This window comes from Malaya genurostris, chromosome 2, assembly GCF_030247185.1.
Source record: "Malaya genurostris strain Urasoe2022 chromosome 2, Malgen_1.1, whole genome shotgun sequence".
NCBI lineage: Eukaryota > Metazoa > Arthropoda > Insecta > Diptera > Culicidae > Malaya > Malaya genurostris.
Genome location: NC_080571.1, coordinates 307,627,922 through 307,643,876, shown reverse-complemented (window position 1 = coordinate 307,643,876; position 15,955 = coordinate 307,627,922). Strand labels below are relative to the sequence as shown.

The 15,955-nt window shown below is 37.6% G+C and overlaps 1 protein-coding gene across 11 annotated transcripts in view; it reads left to right on the top strand.

Moving 5' to 3' along the window:
- LOC131431008 (phosphatidylinositol 4-phosphate 5-kinase type-1 alpha) overlaps positions 1-15,955 on the top strand; it is a 166,265-nt gene that overhangs the window by 144,600 nt on the left and 5,710 nt on the right. For 2 of the 11 annotated variants that reach the window (XR_009229627.1, XM_058596386.1), the window contains one exon: positions 1-101. Coding sequence is in view for 9 of the 11 variants with exons in the window: in XM_058596386.1 (XP_058452369.1) it covers positions 1-101 (101 nt within the window). In the remaining 2 variants the exon portion in view is untranslated. Of the gene's footprint in view, positions 1,340-5,543; positions 5,686-12,058; positions 13,683-15,955 lie in introns of those variants that run through there. The other 9 variants (XR_009229626.1, XM_058596382.1, XM_058596380.1 and 6 more) reach the window with 9 other exon arrangements.

Below are 15,955 nucleotides of genomic sequence, written 5' to 3'. Positions count from 1 at the left end.
CCTTCTCGGGCCAATCATCTCCACTGCATGCCACCCTCTCGGACCGGGACCGTCACAAGCCAACGGTCGAGAAGGCCCTGAACTCGCTCACGTCCGAAATGGTAAGCTTTTCCAAATCACACTACTCCTCTTCCACGTCGTCCGTTTCGTCTACCTCGGTCAATATGAAAAAGCTGCACAAGCAGGTGATTTACGTGAAAAACAGCAGCTGCTCGAGCATAGAGCAAAGTGGCACTAACGGAGGATCCGGAAGAGTCACCGCCAGTAGCTGTGTCGGTGGTTCCGCGACTTCGATGTCCGTGATCACCACCAGCACCGGTGCCCGGCTGGAGACTTCCGAGCTTCCGCTTGAATCGGCCGCCTCGGTTACGTCGATCGGGACGGCCGATGAGTCCACGACATCGTCATCACCGGTGACGGTCTCCGTGGACAATGGGCTCGGTCGACTGACCGATGGCAGCTCCGGTTCGCTTGCCGACCTCGAACCCAATGTTGTGCTAAGAATCAATGAGTGAGCGCTGTGCATGTTGAGCGCATCGGAAGGTGTCAGTTGAATCGTATTGTGATTTAGTGTATGTATTTATACCCTTTATTTATTATACTCTGGTTTACGTAAATTATTTTTTTACAAACTTTACAAGCAAAAAATTGTAACCGGCGAATATTGATACCGTCGTAGCATACGTGAATGATAGTTACTTGCAAGCATTCTTGCGCTTTAGTTGGGAATCTCGAACATTCAATTGCGTTCAACAGTTTAGATCCTGTTTGTGAATATTGTTATCAAGATAAGTCTAATTTAGTGAGATATAGAACAAATTAATGCTAATCACATCACATTATTGTAAATAGAATACATTTATGCTATATCAAATCAAAGACCAACCGTAGTACAGATTTTCCTGTACAACTGCGAATGGGATCCATTGTTATATGACATGTTAACCATTTTCGAACAAATTGTAGTTGAAAGTTCTTGAAAGATAGTTTTGCATGTGAACCAATATTCAAATAGATGCAGTTGACTCGGAAAGTAAAGTGACTCCGGCAATGTTATATAGTTGTATTTTATTTTCTTTCTATGACTTATTAAGTTATCAGTAGTATCACCTAAGTACACTTATTTCCAATTATACAACTATCATGTAATAAAAACTGTGCACCTTTTGTATTTCTGTAAGTAGAAAAGAAAGTCAGCATTACCGAAGCATCGAATTCGATCTCGAATTCATTCCCAATAACTTTGATTTTATGTCAGTTAGTGAATGCGGTTAGTGAAAAATACTTAACCTTTGTTGTTGGTCGATTTAGGAAATTTTGGAAATACACGGTAATGATTTAATTATTCAATTCTCGAAAAGTAAACTTTTTGATCTGATTATAGTATCATTGAAACATTTTTAATTATCAAATTTGCTTGTTTGAATGGTGATGTTCGAAAATATAATAACTCTATTCACTCACCTTGTTTTTGCTAATATCCATGCATTAAATCTTATTTGTTTGTATGAATATGACACAATAGTGGGTTTTGCAACAAAACAAAAATTATTTCATTTATATTGAACGACCAAAAAGAAATAACACAATGAAGCTTTTCTCGAATTATTTTTCACAACGAATTATTTATTTTTGTTTATAAAATAATTGTGTTGTATTGTCCATGAATTATAACAATTATCAGTACCCAACCACAAAACAGACTGGAAAAAGTAGATAAATGAAAGCGTTCAAATGAAAATACGCGAAAAAGTGTCCACAGCGACGGGACTTGAACTCGTATCTATTTCCTTCTAATGAAATCGTTTTGCCAATTGTGCTACTCTTCATGTGAAGCACATGGCCGGAATCAGTTTAATTGAGTACAACAAATCGTATATGCTCATCTGTGGTCGAACTCTACGGTCGTTCAATTATCGGCCTCGCCCGTGGCATCATTCCTCAAGAGAGCAGCACCGGACGCTCATTTACCATACCTAATATTACCCTCTGTACGACGCGTTCAGACTCTGATCATACGTGAGATTCTCTTGCATCGTGTTTTGTCATTTTGGTTTCCCCGAATAGGAAAAGTTACCGGTTCGAGTCCCGTATCTGCGGTTATTCTTTCCAAAATTTTCATTTCTACGATTTAGTTAATTTTCTAGTCTGTTTTCACGTTAGTTCAATCAGTTGTAAAGGTTTCAAATAGTTCTAAGCTGCCTCTTACCGATTGTCACACTAGAAAGGAGGTACGAGTACAATGCAATACACCGAAAAAGTTTCGGCGCAATCAATTATGGGATGATCTGGCACCTTTCGAGATATGCTTTCGTAGTTTTTTGGATGAGAACCCCGAATCATCTATTTTTTTCGTGATAGCTGTTTCAAATTGTAAACAGGTTCTCCTGTAAGTTTATTCTTCATGATTGCGCAGCCATTTTCGATAAGGAATGCGTCAGGATATTGGATATATTCTTCTTGGCTCGACACTTCCGGCCATAGTGCTATTGAAGATTACATTTTCGGTTTTCTGGTCCAATGGTCTTCTCGACCGATTTCACTAGTCTTCGTGCTTCAAGCAAGCGAATTCCTACTCTGACAAACACTTCCGAACATTTACTTTTACCCGATGTTTGACAGTGCACTGAATCAATTAGGTAATGTTTCCTAACCAGGCACGCTTCACTCGAACCTACGTTCGAGAACATCGTTTTCGCGTAATCGTCTAGATGAGTTTGTTTCTTGTGAGTGCCGTCTGCTTGTTTTGAAGCTGACATGAATTTTCTTGATCTTGACTTAATGCAAGTGCTGAGCAGAGTTATTTGTAAATATCTGCTATCTCTTTGTCGTGTTCCCTCAAATACTCGAACGGGCAATAATGTTCACCAACAATACTGTTTATTGGCTATTTTTGAAACTCTCAGGGAATATATATATAAAAATATTAACTTGGTTTTTGAAAATTTGGCTTATTCGCAGGAAACAGATATGCCTACAGGTTCGCATACGAACTGTGTGTAAAATTTGCTCAAGCACGTCGCGAATACTTGCAGGTGTCACCACGATCGACACTATTTAGGTGCAGCATTCGCATCACGACCAGTGCGGTAAAATTTCATTTTCAATCGAATAATATAAGATGAAAATGAAATTTGTGGCCGCTGACCGTCAGCATATCCCTACTAATTCATTTGACTTTCGCTGCCATTTTCAAGTGAAGCTCCCGGAATTCATCGTCAGTTGAATAATCGTACCTAGTCATTTGAAGTTTTGCTTGCTCAGTTTCGAGTGCCAAGTAGTGTAGCTCCTTCATTTCCTTCGCTCTTGATAGTAAGCAAGTTCGAACGGATAGAATTATAAATGAAGTAAAGTATTAAAAATGATAACTGAAGGAGGAAACAATTAATTTATGCCTATTCTGTGATTGATATTTCAGCTATCTGGTTTGTCTTTCATCTATTATCTTGAACCAATTCGAATGTTTACATGAACCTCATTTGAAGGTCGCTCTCACACTATTGAAAGTGATATTTTGTTACTTCAAGAGATCAACTGATGGTGGTTAAACTGAGCCTCGATTGAAGAGAAACGAGTGATGAACTGAATGCTGCCCGTTCGGGCCGTCAGCAAACATTGTGTGTGTCAGAGAGTGAAGTTTGCTGCATTAGAGAGATCGCCAATGTGTTCCACATTCAGTTTCAATTGAATTGAATGAAGTTTTACAGCACTGATCACGATCTTAGCGAAATCGCATGAGAAGTGTTTAAATAGTTGCGGTTGAAATATTTCTATAACAGGTAGGAAAATTTGTTATCGTTCTGGAACGTAGTGGAACGTTTTGGAAGCTCGCGACGAACAGTCGACAGTAGGAGGCAATAGGGTTTCTAACGTATAGCAAATCGAAAATTTACACAAGAATTTGAAAAATTTTTGTGTATCAGTTATCTGTGGTTTATATAATCTTTTCTCCTAGGTTAAATGCCTGTACCTTGGATTGTACGCCACTCTTCAAATTCGGTGCCGAAGTTGCGCCATTTACAATATTTCTTCAAATTCTTGTCGTTATTTGAAGACCTACTCGGTGTCCCGGAGCGTATTTTTCAAAATCGCCCGGAATTTTTCATTTGGGTAAAGTTCTGGCGATTTTTCTCCTTCGGTACAAAAACAGCAACGGCTCAATCACCCGTTTTCGGGTAACGGCACGATGCCAGATCCGGTTAAAATAGAATTTCACCTTCGTGGTACCGGAGGAAATGCAGCAGGCGCTAATGGAAGCGTCTTTCGTTATATATTTAGCCGTTGATGGTGTCGGTTGTTAGGTACAGCTTGCTGAATTCACCCCACCCAGGCGATTGTTTGTCGTTCCACTAGTTCATCGGATTATCTTAGGTCGTTGTTAGACTGACAACAATAATTATTAACAACATCACTGCGCAATGAAATACCAATAAATCGTACTATTTGTTTTACTGTGAAAATCTGTAATCTGTATGTACAGAATGTTGGTCGAAAACTAGCCTAAACAATATATTGCAAATAAATAAATTTAGGTGATAATTCTGGTTTCTGTCTTATTGGTATTCACATTCACATTCACACCCATCCCTGTGTAAAGTATACAATTTCAAATTCGTTTTAAATTACCGTTGCGTACGATTTTGCACGTAAGAATTCCCAAGTAGCAATTAAAACTTTTTATATTTGGCATGTTTCACAATTGCTTCATATCGGTTATTTTTGTAGATATGTTAGACAATTGATTCAACACGTTTTTGTAAGGGATGTTAAATTCATTCATATTACTGCTTGTGAAACCAACCCAAAAACTGAATGGATTAAGTTCCACATTCGGTTTTCCAACTAACTGCACGACAAGATCATTTCAGCAGTTTCAATTCCGGTTTCCACTCTTGTGAAACATCCGGTTTAATACTGTTGTGAAACATATGAAACATGAAACTTGTTGCACATCATACAAGAAAAGTGCGCTTTTCCAATCGCATAATCGTTGCGAGACGAGTTAATAAATTCAGTACTGGAACAATGTTTGTTACTTGGGTTAATATTGTATGCAAGTTCGAACGCAAGAGCCGACCAGCGATTGCTGGGTTGCTCAAAGCGCCTCTATAGGCGGATTGCTACTTGGTTATCACTTTGCCAAATAACCATTGAATTGAATTTCCAATACACAGATTGAGATCTCTTCTTAGATGTCCGTTTTATGTGTTCCATTCACATCCTCTCCCATATCTACACTCAATAAATGTACGTGAAAAGTTGGGTGGATAAGATTCATGTTTGTTTACAGGTAGAAGTAACGTGATTTATTTGTTGAGTGTATAATCATGTCCTCGCCCACAGCCCAGATGTCCAAATTTGATTGGTTTACAAAAACGATCTGGACACTTACGCGGATTTCTTAGATATCGATGAAACCTATCTGAAATGCTCTGATTCAGGACAAAATTTGCAATGAAATCCGCCTGAATGTTCAATCGATTTTGAGAACCCGTAAGAATTACCCGCTAGGTTCATTTCGGCCTTTACGTACTCTTCCGTAGGTCGAAACCAAGACTCCACACTCGACCGATGGTTCCACCGGTGCCGAGCTAGGGCTAATCGAGCGCACCATACGATGTGTTTCGCTTCCTACCGATGGTTTTTGGTCTGCGTGGCGAAAGTTTTTCTAAGTAACATTAGCTAGTAGGTCCTTTTTAGCTTTAAATTTGGTGTGGCAGAAGGATTCTTGTTCGCTTATTTCACCGCTTCGCGCTTGATGTGACTAACTGTGAGTGTAATTTCTCGTTTACCACTAAAACCAATGAAGCTTATTCTTGCAATCGAACGGATAGACTTGGCCCATCAAAACCTGAATTCATCTCAACTGCTGCAGTATTCATTTTTTTCTTCTTCTGGAGTCAATTTTGATCTGCTGCTTTTCCTGCTAAGTTTGCTCACATTGGAGCTATCCATTTAAAATCCGTGTTTTCAAATAGCTACATATCAGTACTTTTGCTTTTTTTCGATGAATAAATCAAGGAGTTTAGATTTGGTGAGTTGGAAGGACATCCAAATAAGTGGTAGTTTGTCGAGCACCGGCATTTTCAAACCGTGGAATGGTTTATCAATATCTGCGATGTCTTTAAACTTGCAGGTACATAACCTATCTTTGGACGTAGTGTGATTGCTGCTGGATAAATAATATCTCGTCCATTCTGCCGGCAGAGTAGGAGGAAAAATTATACTAGTAAGAATTATGCTGAAGAATTTTTCTTAGAAGATTATGGATTTACATGAATTCTATATTCTCAGTACACGAACAAGTAGAGAAGGTAACAAGCGAATATAAATACACTCTCCTACTCAGTGCTTGAGCGGAAAATAAATATAAAGCGAGAAGAGTAGTGTTTGATGGACAGAAAAGATGTTTGGATGTGTGGTACCGGTCGAGTGACGGCCAGGATGTAGACCATGTTCGATGTACGTTCTATCATACCTAACCGTGTTTTGGAGCTGTGTATATCACACTGCAGTCTTCTTAAGCCGACTGCAGTCTTGTTAAGCTTCCGCTCTTTTTAAATATTTTTTTTGCGGCCTCTGGCTGTCGATTCTCAGAATACGCATTGAGTTTTCGTGGGTGTTGAAAAACGATATTCGATAACATTCATTGCGTCTGTGATAGTGGATTTGACCACATTCAACAATTTTGAGTAGTTCGGATTTTCGCCGGAGCTTTTTTACACTGTTAGAGGTCGAAAATGAATTATGCCCAGGGTCGTACCAAATGATTTCTTTTTTGCCTGTATTTCAACAACTGGCCCAATTTTTGGGTATAAGTCATAAGCTTTCATACTTAAGCCAAGCATAGAAGCCATCATTATAATTTTAGCAGGCAAATATGGTGAATATACTTCGAGAACATCCTAATCAATAATCAAGAATCAATCAAGATTTTTTATGACTTCTAGACTTATTCTGAATATTGTCAGTTTAGCTTGAATATAGTCTAATTTTGAGCGAGGTAATTTGATTTTAAATGTCAAAATGAAATGAAGCGTTATTGTTTTCTAGTTACATACATTGTTCCCTTTTTTTGCTTCTTCTCTCTACGCTTCTTTATTGAAGCAAACAGTGAATGTTTGAATAACATAGTATATTATATAAATCTTCCGTTCTAATGGGGAATCAAATCCCACAATTCGAGAGTCCATAAATCTTCACTAGTAAGCAGATTATTCAATGTTATAAGGAAGAGACAATGACTTATTTTAGCTAATTTCAACTCACTACTAAATACTTTCGAGAAGGGCGTAAGAAAAAATTGTTTAAATATTTTCAAACGAAAACATATCAGAGACGATTGGGACAATTGATTTGGTGTTTTGGGAAATATAATTTAGGTAATCATTGAGACTCTATGGGAAAAGGGTACATTGTGAAAAACTGTTGTATTAATATTATATTGAGTTTGAGCTTGAGCGGCAACCCTTGGTTGCTACTCCGTTACTGATCGGGATCAGCTGATATTGCACAGAGAAATTCTGGAAGATCAGACCTGGGAATGGCAGATGAACCTTCAATGTGCATCGTTGGGCAATCGGCTGCCGAGAAAAAAGTAATAATTTATCAAACAAACAAGTATTTTTTACTACTTGCGCAATAGTTAATTTTTATCATTCAATAAAAAAAACTAAAAACTCCTGCAATTGTCGCCTCTTACGACATGGAAGCAGGAACCCAGTGGATCTAATCTTGCCTTATTTTTTCCGCCGGATTCCACACGGCATCTAAGCTGGTTCTGTCCGGAGAAAGCTAATAGGTACTATCAATCCCCAGCCCCTTGTTGTATTAATATTATATTCAGAAAATAAAACTCAAACATCAATATTCCTCGAAATAAGCTCAATTTTTTAAATGTTTTGTTTTATTGTACCTTTAGTCAATTGATTAAGTTCATTGCATTGTAGGTAAAAATGTAGAAATAATGGTCAAAAAATTATAGTCCTTAAAAAACTGGCAAATGTTTTGAACTGTAAAACTTTTTTTTTGCGTGATTCTTGACTTCACCACTTTGTGCAAAATTCTCCCTAAAAAAGGTGTACGAAAACAATTTACTAAATGCTACTATCCCTAAGGTAAAGCGGCTCTACAATAAAATTTACTGACAATTTAGGTTTTTCCGTCAAATTCGAATTTTTTTTTTTAGATTTTGTTCGGGTAAGGATTGTCATTAATGTGTTTCACAATGTTGAGTAATCGCATTTGTTACTGATTTGTTGTAGTTTCCTAGTACAGCTTTACAATTGACTAGCATCTTTTGTAGTTGCATAGAAAAAGAACATTTGTGTTATTTGTTGCTTCTTTTGCTTTCGAGTCCAAGATATACGACCTTTCAGAAATTCGTAGTATATGGTACAATTGTTTTCCACCGAAAAAAATTCATCAAGACCATTTTCATGATAGGGTGGATTAAAAAATCGATTTTTCGATGTTTTGGAAAACCGGCTTTTTCAAAAAATTCATAACTTGGTTTCCACTGAATTATTTTTTTTCAATTTTTGAACATGTCTAGAAATGTCAACATTTTCTTAGGAAATGCGTAGATAGATAAAGTTGGAGTTTTGTGGTTTTCTAACGTCTCTTGTTTAAGTTTGTAGTGATTCCAAAAAATTACCGCTGCGAAATTTTTCGTTTTAGGGTTATAAATTTTTTGGAAAAAATCATACTTTTTGACCGACCGAGCCGATTTTTTTTTTAATTTTTGGATATGCTCTATGAATATTCTTATATTTTCCAGAACAAAAGTAAATATAAAAAAGTGGGACTGTTGTGTTTTTGAAGCGCTAATTGTAAAAAAAATTGAGCGGTTTTGACGGTTTTTTGGATAGAGGACGCTACATGTTTTTTGAAAATGTAGACTTTTTAACATAATATATCATAAAATTTGCCGTTTTTGACTGATAATCTTTTGAAAATACAGTGTGTACCCCCGCAGATAGCAAAATAGATAAAATCTCGAATAATTGTCGGCGGTAAAGTAGAATCGAAGAAGAATAGACTTGTGATCGATGTGATATGTGTATTTCTGTCGAATTTGTTCCCGTAGATATAGGACTGAAAGTTTAATGCTTTAGTGACAAGGTACAGCGAAGCATGCCTGGTCTAGTCAATTGGATTTTCTGTTCATGTGTTTTCTTATGCAGGGTAGTTTAGTTGGTAAAACAATTTCCCCGGTTAGGAGTTAGCTACGGGTTTGAGTCCCGTCTCTGCGGTAACATTTTCGCGGTTTTCGTTACATAATTGCATTCGCATGTCAATGTTCCAATCGACTTCCCCGTTAAATACTGATCATATTTAAAACTAGCCTAAGACTAGTCTTAACAAAGTCTAAAACATAAATCGATAATAAAATATAGCGCCCTTTATCTACAACCCTTGAAAACCGCAAACATCATGCTGATCACCAAATGTCCTACATCACAAAACACATCACAATTGTGATTTGTCCATTGGTTGTGAAATTCATAACTCGTTACTGCTACCAAATCCTAAGAAATATCTTAAACGATAAAGCACAGATCTTTCTTTCCTACTTTTTGTTAAATCTGTACAAATCTGTATTATATTTAGGAAATCTGTAAAAATTTTGCTTTCTTTATTAAATTTGTATGTGTATCTCAAAATGTGTATAATACAAATAAATCTGTATAAATGGCATCCCTGCATAAAACAAATACCAAATCAAATTTGAGAGCTAATTGGAATTTTTGCTTAGTTTCTTCTAAAAAGTCAAAATAGTGAACGGGTAGGGCTAATCGTTCTCTTTGGCCATAAAGAATGCTTATGCAAAATTGGAGCCAAACCTTCAAACTAATTACTCCAATGCACAGTGGTTCAAAAGCGCAATTTCATGCTCCTTATTGATAATTCATGATATAATGTATTTTCTCAAAAGGGTGTCCTAAAAGAAGTTTTTGTAAGAAAACACATATATTTTCAATTTATATGAGTTTTTCATAATATACAAAGTTTTTCATCATACAAAAATTACACAAATTTCTCAAACATACTATGCTGCTAACATTTCAGTTTAATGAAATAGAGCCATTTTTCATGTTTTTTATTACAAATTTTCATCTTTTCTATCATCAAAAGGCGCAGAAAGGTGCAGATGAGACTACTTACAAATTAAACTACTTCAAAAGAGCTTTCATATCGTGATTGAATTACTCGTCTGCGATCGCCTGCAGGCGAGATATGTTCTTTTAAAATATCCTTTTAAAAGAACATATCATTGCAAATGTCAAGGACAATGATATTTGAAAAGAACATATTTCGCCTGACATAGAAAAGAACATAGTGCCGCTTGACAATTGCCCAATACCTTTCAATTGGCCGAAGACCCGGGCAGTTCGGTGGGTTGATATCCTTTTCCACGAATTGTACATTATTTTTTGACAACCACTGTAGAACGGAGTTGGCGTAGTGGGCTGAAGCCAAATCCGGCCAGAAGAGAGGAGGAGCCTTATGCTTTCTGTACAGTGGCAGCATTCTCTTCTTCAAACATACTTCCTCGTACACCTTGGCGTTAATTTTGCCCTTCGTGAAGAAAATTGACAACCGCAAACCACAGGTACAAATTGCTTGCCAGACCAACACCTTCTGCCCAAACTTTTCCATCGCCACCGTGGTGTCAGCGTCGTCCAGGTCCTGGTACACCGATTTCGTATAATATTGCGGTCCGGGCAGCGCTCGAGAGTCTTCCTTGGCGTAGGTTTCGTCGTCGATCAGGATGCATCCGACTTTAGTCTGTAGAATCCGGTTATACAGCTCTTGTTTTGGCCTGAACTTGCTGTACCAGGGACTTTTTCGGAACCTTCTGTTTCTTGTACGTTTTCAGGGAGTTCCGAACTTTGATCCGTTGAATCATCCCGATGCTGGTGTTGAACTGCTTGGCCAAATCCCGCGTCGACGCCGATGGGTTTTTCCTGATGTACTCAACCACTTTCAAGTCCCGGCCGGGCTGGCTTGGACCCGTTTTCCTACCGGATCGGGGCAAATCCTTCATGGAAAGGGTCTTACCGAACTTCTCGATAATATTTTTGACACATTTTTGCAATTTCGTTGTACGTGACACCACTTTCTGAGCACCAAGTGTGCAGAATTTTCTTTCGCGTTTCCAGATCAATTCGACTCATCATAGAAACGATAAACCGTACCGAAACCAATCGATTGCGCAGCTGTTCTTGACATGTAAACAAACATGTCACCGCAAAACACGCTGCAAAAAATTAAACCATTTCAGAGTAATAACTGTTTGAATGTTGCTAACTACTTATCGATACACTCCTTATGAGTAACTTTGCTGAAGATACTGTACCTCAAAAACCACGTTTCTATGAGTTATCAATAAAGAGCGTGAAATGGCGCTTTTGAACCACTGTGCAATGTCAAAATCAAACATAAAGGCATGGAAAAATGAAAAGTGTGCAGGAGGTTTCAATGCACGACGATAAAAAAACCGTTTATCGAATTGATGAACTTCGAGCATAGAGCGGGTACTTTATGTGTGTCTGTTTTTAATAAAATGACAAGAAGGGCTCTTTATTTTACCTGTTGTATATTTTTCTGATTCGTCCCGTTTTTCGTTCAAATTTCCTGGGTTACTGTATATGAACGATTCCAACATAGTTGAAGTTTAAAATGACATCTATTAGTTCATTATTTATAATGTATAATTTTATCTTTTGATTAACGTTTCTCAGTTTTATCCATTAATTTTGTGGGTCTGACTGGCATACCAATCAGTGATTCGGTTCTTCTGCTACTGGGTTATAGAGTTATTCAACGTTACAGCAAACAAATACTACGGACACAAAAATGCAAAAATTTCAGCTTTCTTCAGGATGACTTTTGTGATAAACGATTGTACATATTTTACTAATATTTCATATAAATTCAACTAATCATCTCTTCATATCTACTTTTTCGTGCTTTCATGCTTTCTCTGAATTGGAATAATTCACGATTCACGTAATAAAAAAAAAAAAAAAAAAACAAAAAAACGAATTCACAGGAAAATCTAAGATACCAAGTAGACTATGATTACAACTGAAGGCGTGATAAAACGAACTGATTGTGTAAGAAATCGCAAAAAGCCTAACCCAGACAAACAGTTGTTTTCCGAACCGCGCGTAACGAACGGTGTGCTAAATGTAGCTTATTCATACCACACCACTATACCATTACCAAAAACCAAAACAACAAAAAAAACATGCATAATCTAATGGCGTTTTCGTTTTTAATTTGCACTACACCGGTGCAGTGCTACACTGAGGCATGAATAAACGAACAAAAATGACGAAAACATAAACAGTAACCATTGACTACAATAAACGATTTCATTGCACAGAGCTACACCAAACTTTTGATGAGTGCTACACCAGTGGTATCGGTGCAGAAAAAGTGTAGCACTGGTGTAGTGCAATTGGTAAAAACGAACGGTTTAGGTGCAGCTTTCGCTACACCGGTGTAGTGCCATTTAAAAACGAAAACGACATAAGCCAGCGTTCATTATCAGGAAAACTTACAGCTAAGAACTGAATATATATCTGATTATACAAAACATATTCACACTGTAAAAATTGATACATGTACTGGTAACAAATAGGAATACTAATCGTTACAAGAAAATTCTCAATAAGCAACCCAATGCAACCTAGTTGATGTAGTTTGGACGATATTCAGTCGATTGTAAATATCAATACTACTCCTAAGTATCAGTGAAACGGGAGACGAACGTTCCATCTCGCGAAAATATCATTACTCCAGCTCGTAGCCTGTAAGTATGTAATTACAAAACCATATACCAGACCCATACGCATTTAAGGATGTTTATTATTGAGCGGAATATCTGTTGAATCCTCCAAATTATCATTCGAGTTCAATATGCAAGATCGTTTGTTTATCTGATTAGTAACTAACACTGTTCAACTATTCATGTTAGGGGCGTATGAAGATCAGACCGAAAAAAAAACAAAAGAAAAAACGAAACAAAAATGATAATAAGACTTACCATTCGAACCGTTGACATACTCATTAGTTTAGAAGAAAAGGCGCAAAATATCCGTCGATCGTCATGTTCTGTCATTTATCGACATATACACACTGCTAACTATCCATTTGCCATCGCAAAGAAAGAAAACAAAAAAGCTTAAACATGTTGTGCAATCCTGTGTTGAAAATGTTGCCACAGGCGTATCTAACCAAACCCCGGAGTGTGTTAACTTGTTAAGCTGCCATCCATCCACTCTCCCTCCCTAATCTATCACTCACCCTTACCCTGAAACTGTGCTGGATTTCGACTAACCAGCAATTTTTCCAGCCAACATTTTAATGAAATTCCCCTTCTTTTCTATTTTGGTTTGGTTTAGCTCGAAGTCATTGAAGATTGTTTCAGTAGAAGTTTTGGCAGTCAGGCGTCAGAAAGCGATCATCCAAGTGACGATGATGTTGCGGTGCGCGGGAGCAGTGAGTAAGCGTGTACTGTTTATTTTGAAGCTCCAAGAGTTTCCATGTTTTTTAGCAGTAGTGAAACAAGCTCCAATGCCAACCTGGGGTGACAATCAGATTTAGGTTCGTGTCTGGAAACTTCTGCAATTTCGAGGGTACCAAACAAAAAAAAGAAACACCAAACGAAAGTGTCGAGAAAAAAATTGTACTGCAATAGGTAGAACAATCGTGTCCCACATGTAGGAAACAAATATTACAGCTATGTTCCATTTTTGTAGGACTAACTGTTTTTTGTCCGTATTTCTATACTTCAATTTCGACACTTTGTTCGAAAATTCATGTCTACAAAGAAGAGAATCCATTTGAATGTAGCTCCATCATAGTAAACTTTTTAGTTGAGCTGTCAAAATTCATACCCCGAAGACTATTCGACTCAAGAGAGCTGACAGGAAGCTGTCGTATGTAGGTGTGAAGTTTTGAACAAAGAATTTAGAAATATGTAAGCAAACACAAGAGACACAATCGCACTGGTATGAAATGTGTATAAAGAGGGGAGTCATTGAAATCGGTAAACAGTTGCGTTTGTCACAATTGGGTTTGATGAGATTAGACGAACGCCGAATGATCTTTGGAGCTTCTGCAGGAACCAGTGTTGTCAGGTAGTAAGTATTTGACTCCATGGCCGTTCGTCGCCAGCCATTGATGGAGAATTTACTTCCTTATCCTATCTCCATTTGATTGATTCACCTTACTGCCTGTGCTTCCCAGTTCCAAAATAAGGAAAGCGTGATTATTTCGAACGAAGTATTTATTTCAATTATTCTGTACAGCGCAATTCACTGAAAAAGCTTCGACGTAATCAATTAGTAAACAATGTAGTCACCACCATTATTAAGGGATTAGGCCAGTGTGTTTTAGGGTGATTTCAAAGGCTATCTGATTTTCTCAAAAACGGTGACGAATATCAAAAAACCCAACTGACAATCTGTTAGAAAATAATTTTGGATTATTTTGTGAAAATTTTAGAATGATCCATTGATTTTAGCAATCTGGAAAGTTCTTTTTTCTTAAGGAAGAATTGCATAGGTGTTGTTATTTTTGTGAAGGTAAGTCGATTTTTATGTACGCACCATTGATTCTGCTCCAGGTTCCTGGTAACGGAACGAAAAATGAGAGAGAAATAAAATCGCCTCAGAAAGGCTGCCAAACAAGCGCTAGCTTTATTGGATGCAGACACATTTTATGCAAACTTGTAACCGAAAATATCGAAACTTTTCTGGTCACCCGGCCCATCGAGAGTCGTTTTGTATATATGCAAGAGAGCAATGTAATACACAGAGCGAGACAAGTAGTTGTACGCGACCTACTGGCCTCAGCCCTTAAGGATCAAATGTGAACCAAGTTTACTTATGATGGTAATTACGTACATTACAAGCAGTTTGTCAAAGCGGCTTGAAAGATTAAGTTTAAAATAATCCTTTTTAGCAATAATTTATTCTCAACCGAATGTTAAGCCTGAGTTTCTGGATCAAATGTTAGTTTTGATCAATTTTTCACCAATGTTGGATGGAAAATTGCTTACGTTTTATGAATGTAGGTTTTAATTCGCTAAGAAAAAGTTAACTACATTGCTTCAATGCATTTGTATTTGATCGCGCTACACAAAATAAACAAAACAAAACATTTTCTATTAAAAAAGCAGTTTTCCGGAAAATTAAACAGTTTTACGACAACCTTTCAAATCGATTGCCTTTCGCGTGTTAAATTATCAGGTGTACAACTTTGCTTCCGCCGTTTTTTTCCAAAATTAAAAGCTTTGTTGCGAAAAAGTGCTTACAGATGTATTATCCAAAAAATTGTACGTCGCTAGCGACAATTTTCTCCCATCTTTCCGGCAATTTTCGGATCCCGGCTCGAAAAAAGGAGTCCTCTTTTGACGCTATCCATGAAGCAATCCAAATTGAAAATGTTGATCTGCCAGGCCGTGTGCCATCGAACGGAATGGAGCGAAGTCAGAAGGGGCGACATCTGGGGAATACGGCGGTTGAGACGAGACCCATTTCAGCGTTTCCACGTACTTTTTGACCACTTTTGTGATGTGAGGCCGAGCATTGTCGTGTTCTTTGTCATGTTGCTCTTGATATTGTGGCCGCTTTCCTTTTAGCGCGCGACTAAAGCGCATCAGTTGCGTTCGGTAGCGATCTCCTGTGATGGTTACACCCGGTTTTAAAAGCTCGTAGTAAATCACACCGAGCTGATCCCACCAAATACAAATCATAACCTTGGCGCCGTGAATATTCGGTTTTGCCTTCGACGAAGTAGCATGCTCGGGCTTTCCTCATGATTTTCTTCGTTTAGGATTATCATATCGAACCCACTTTTCATCACTGGTTACGATTCGATGAAAAAAACCTCTTTACGATTTTGTCTTTGAAGCAGTTGCTCACAAACAAATAGACGG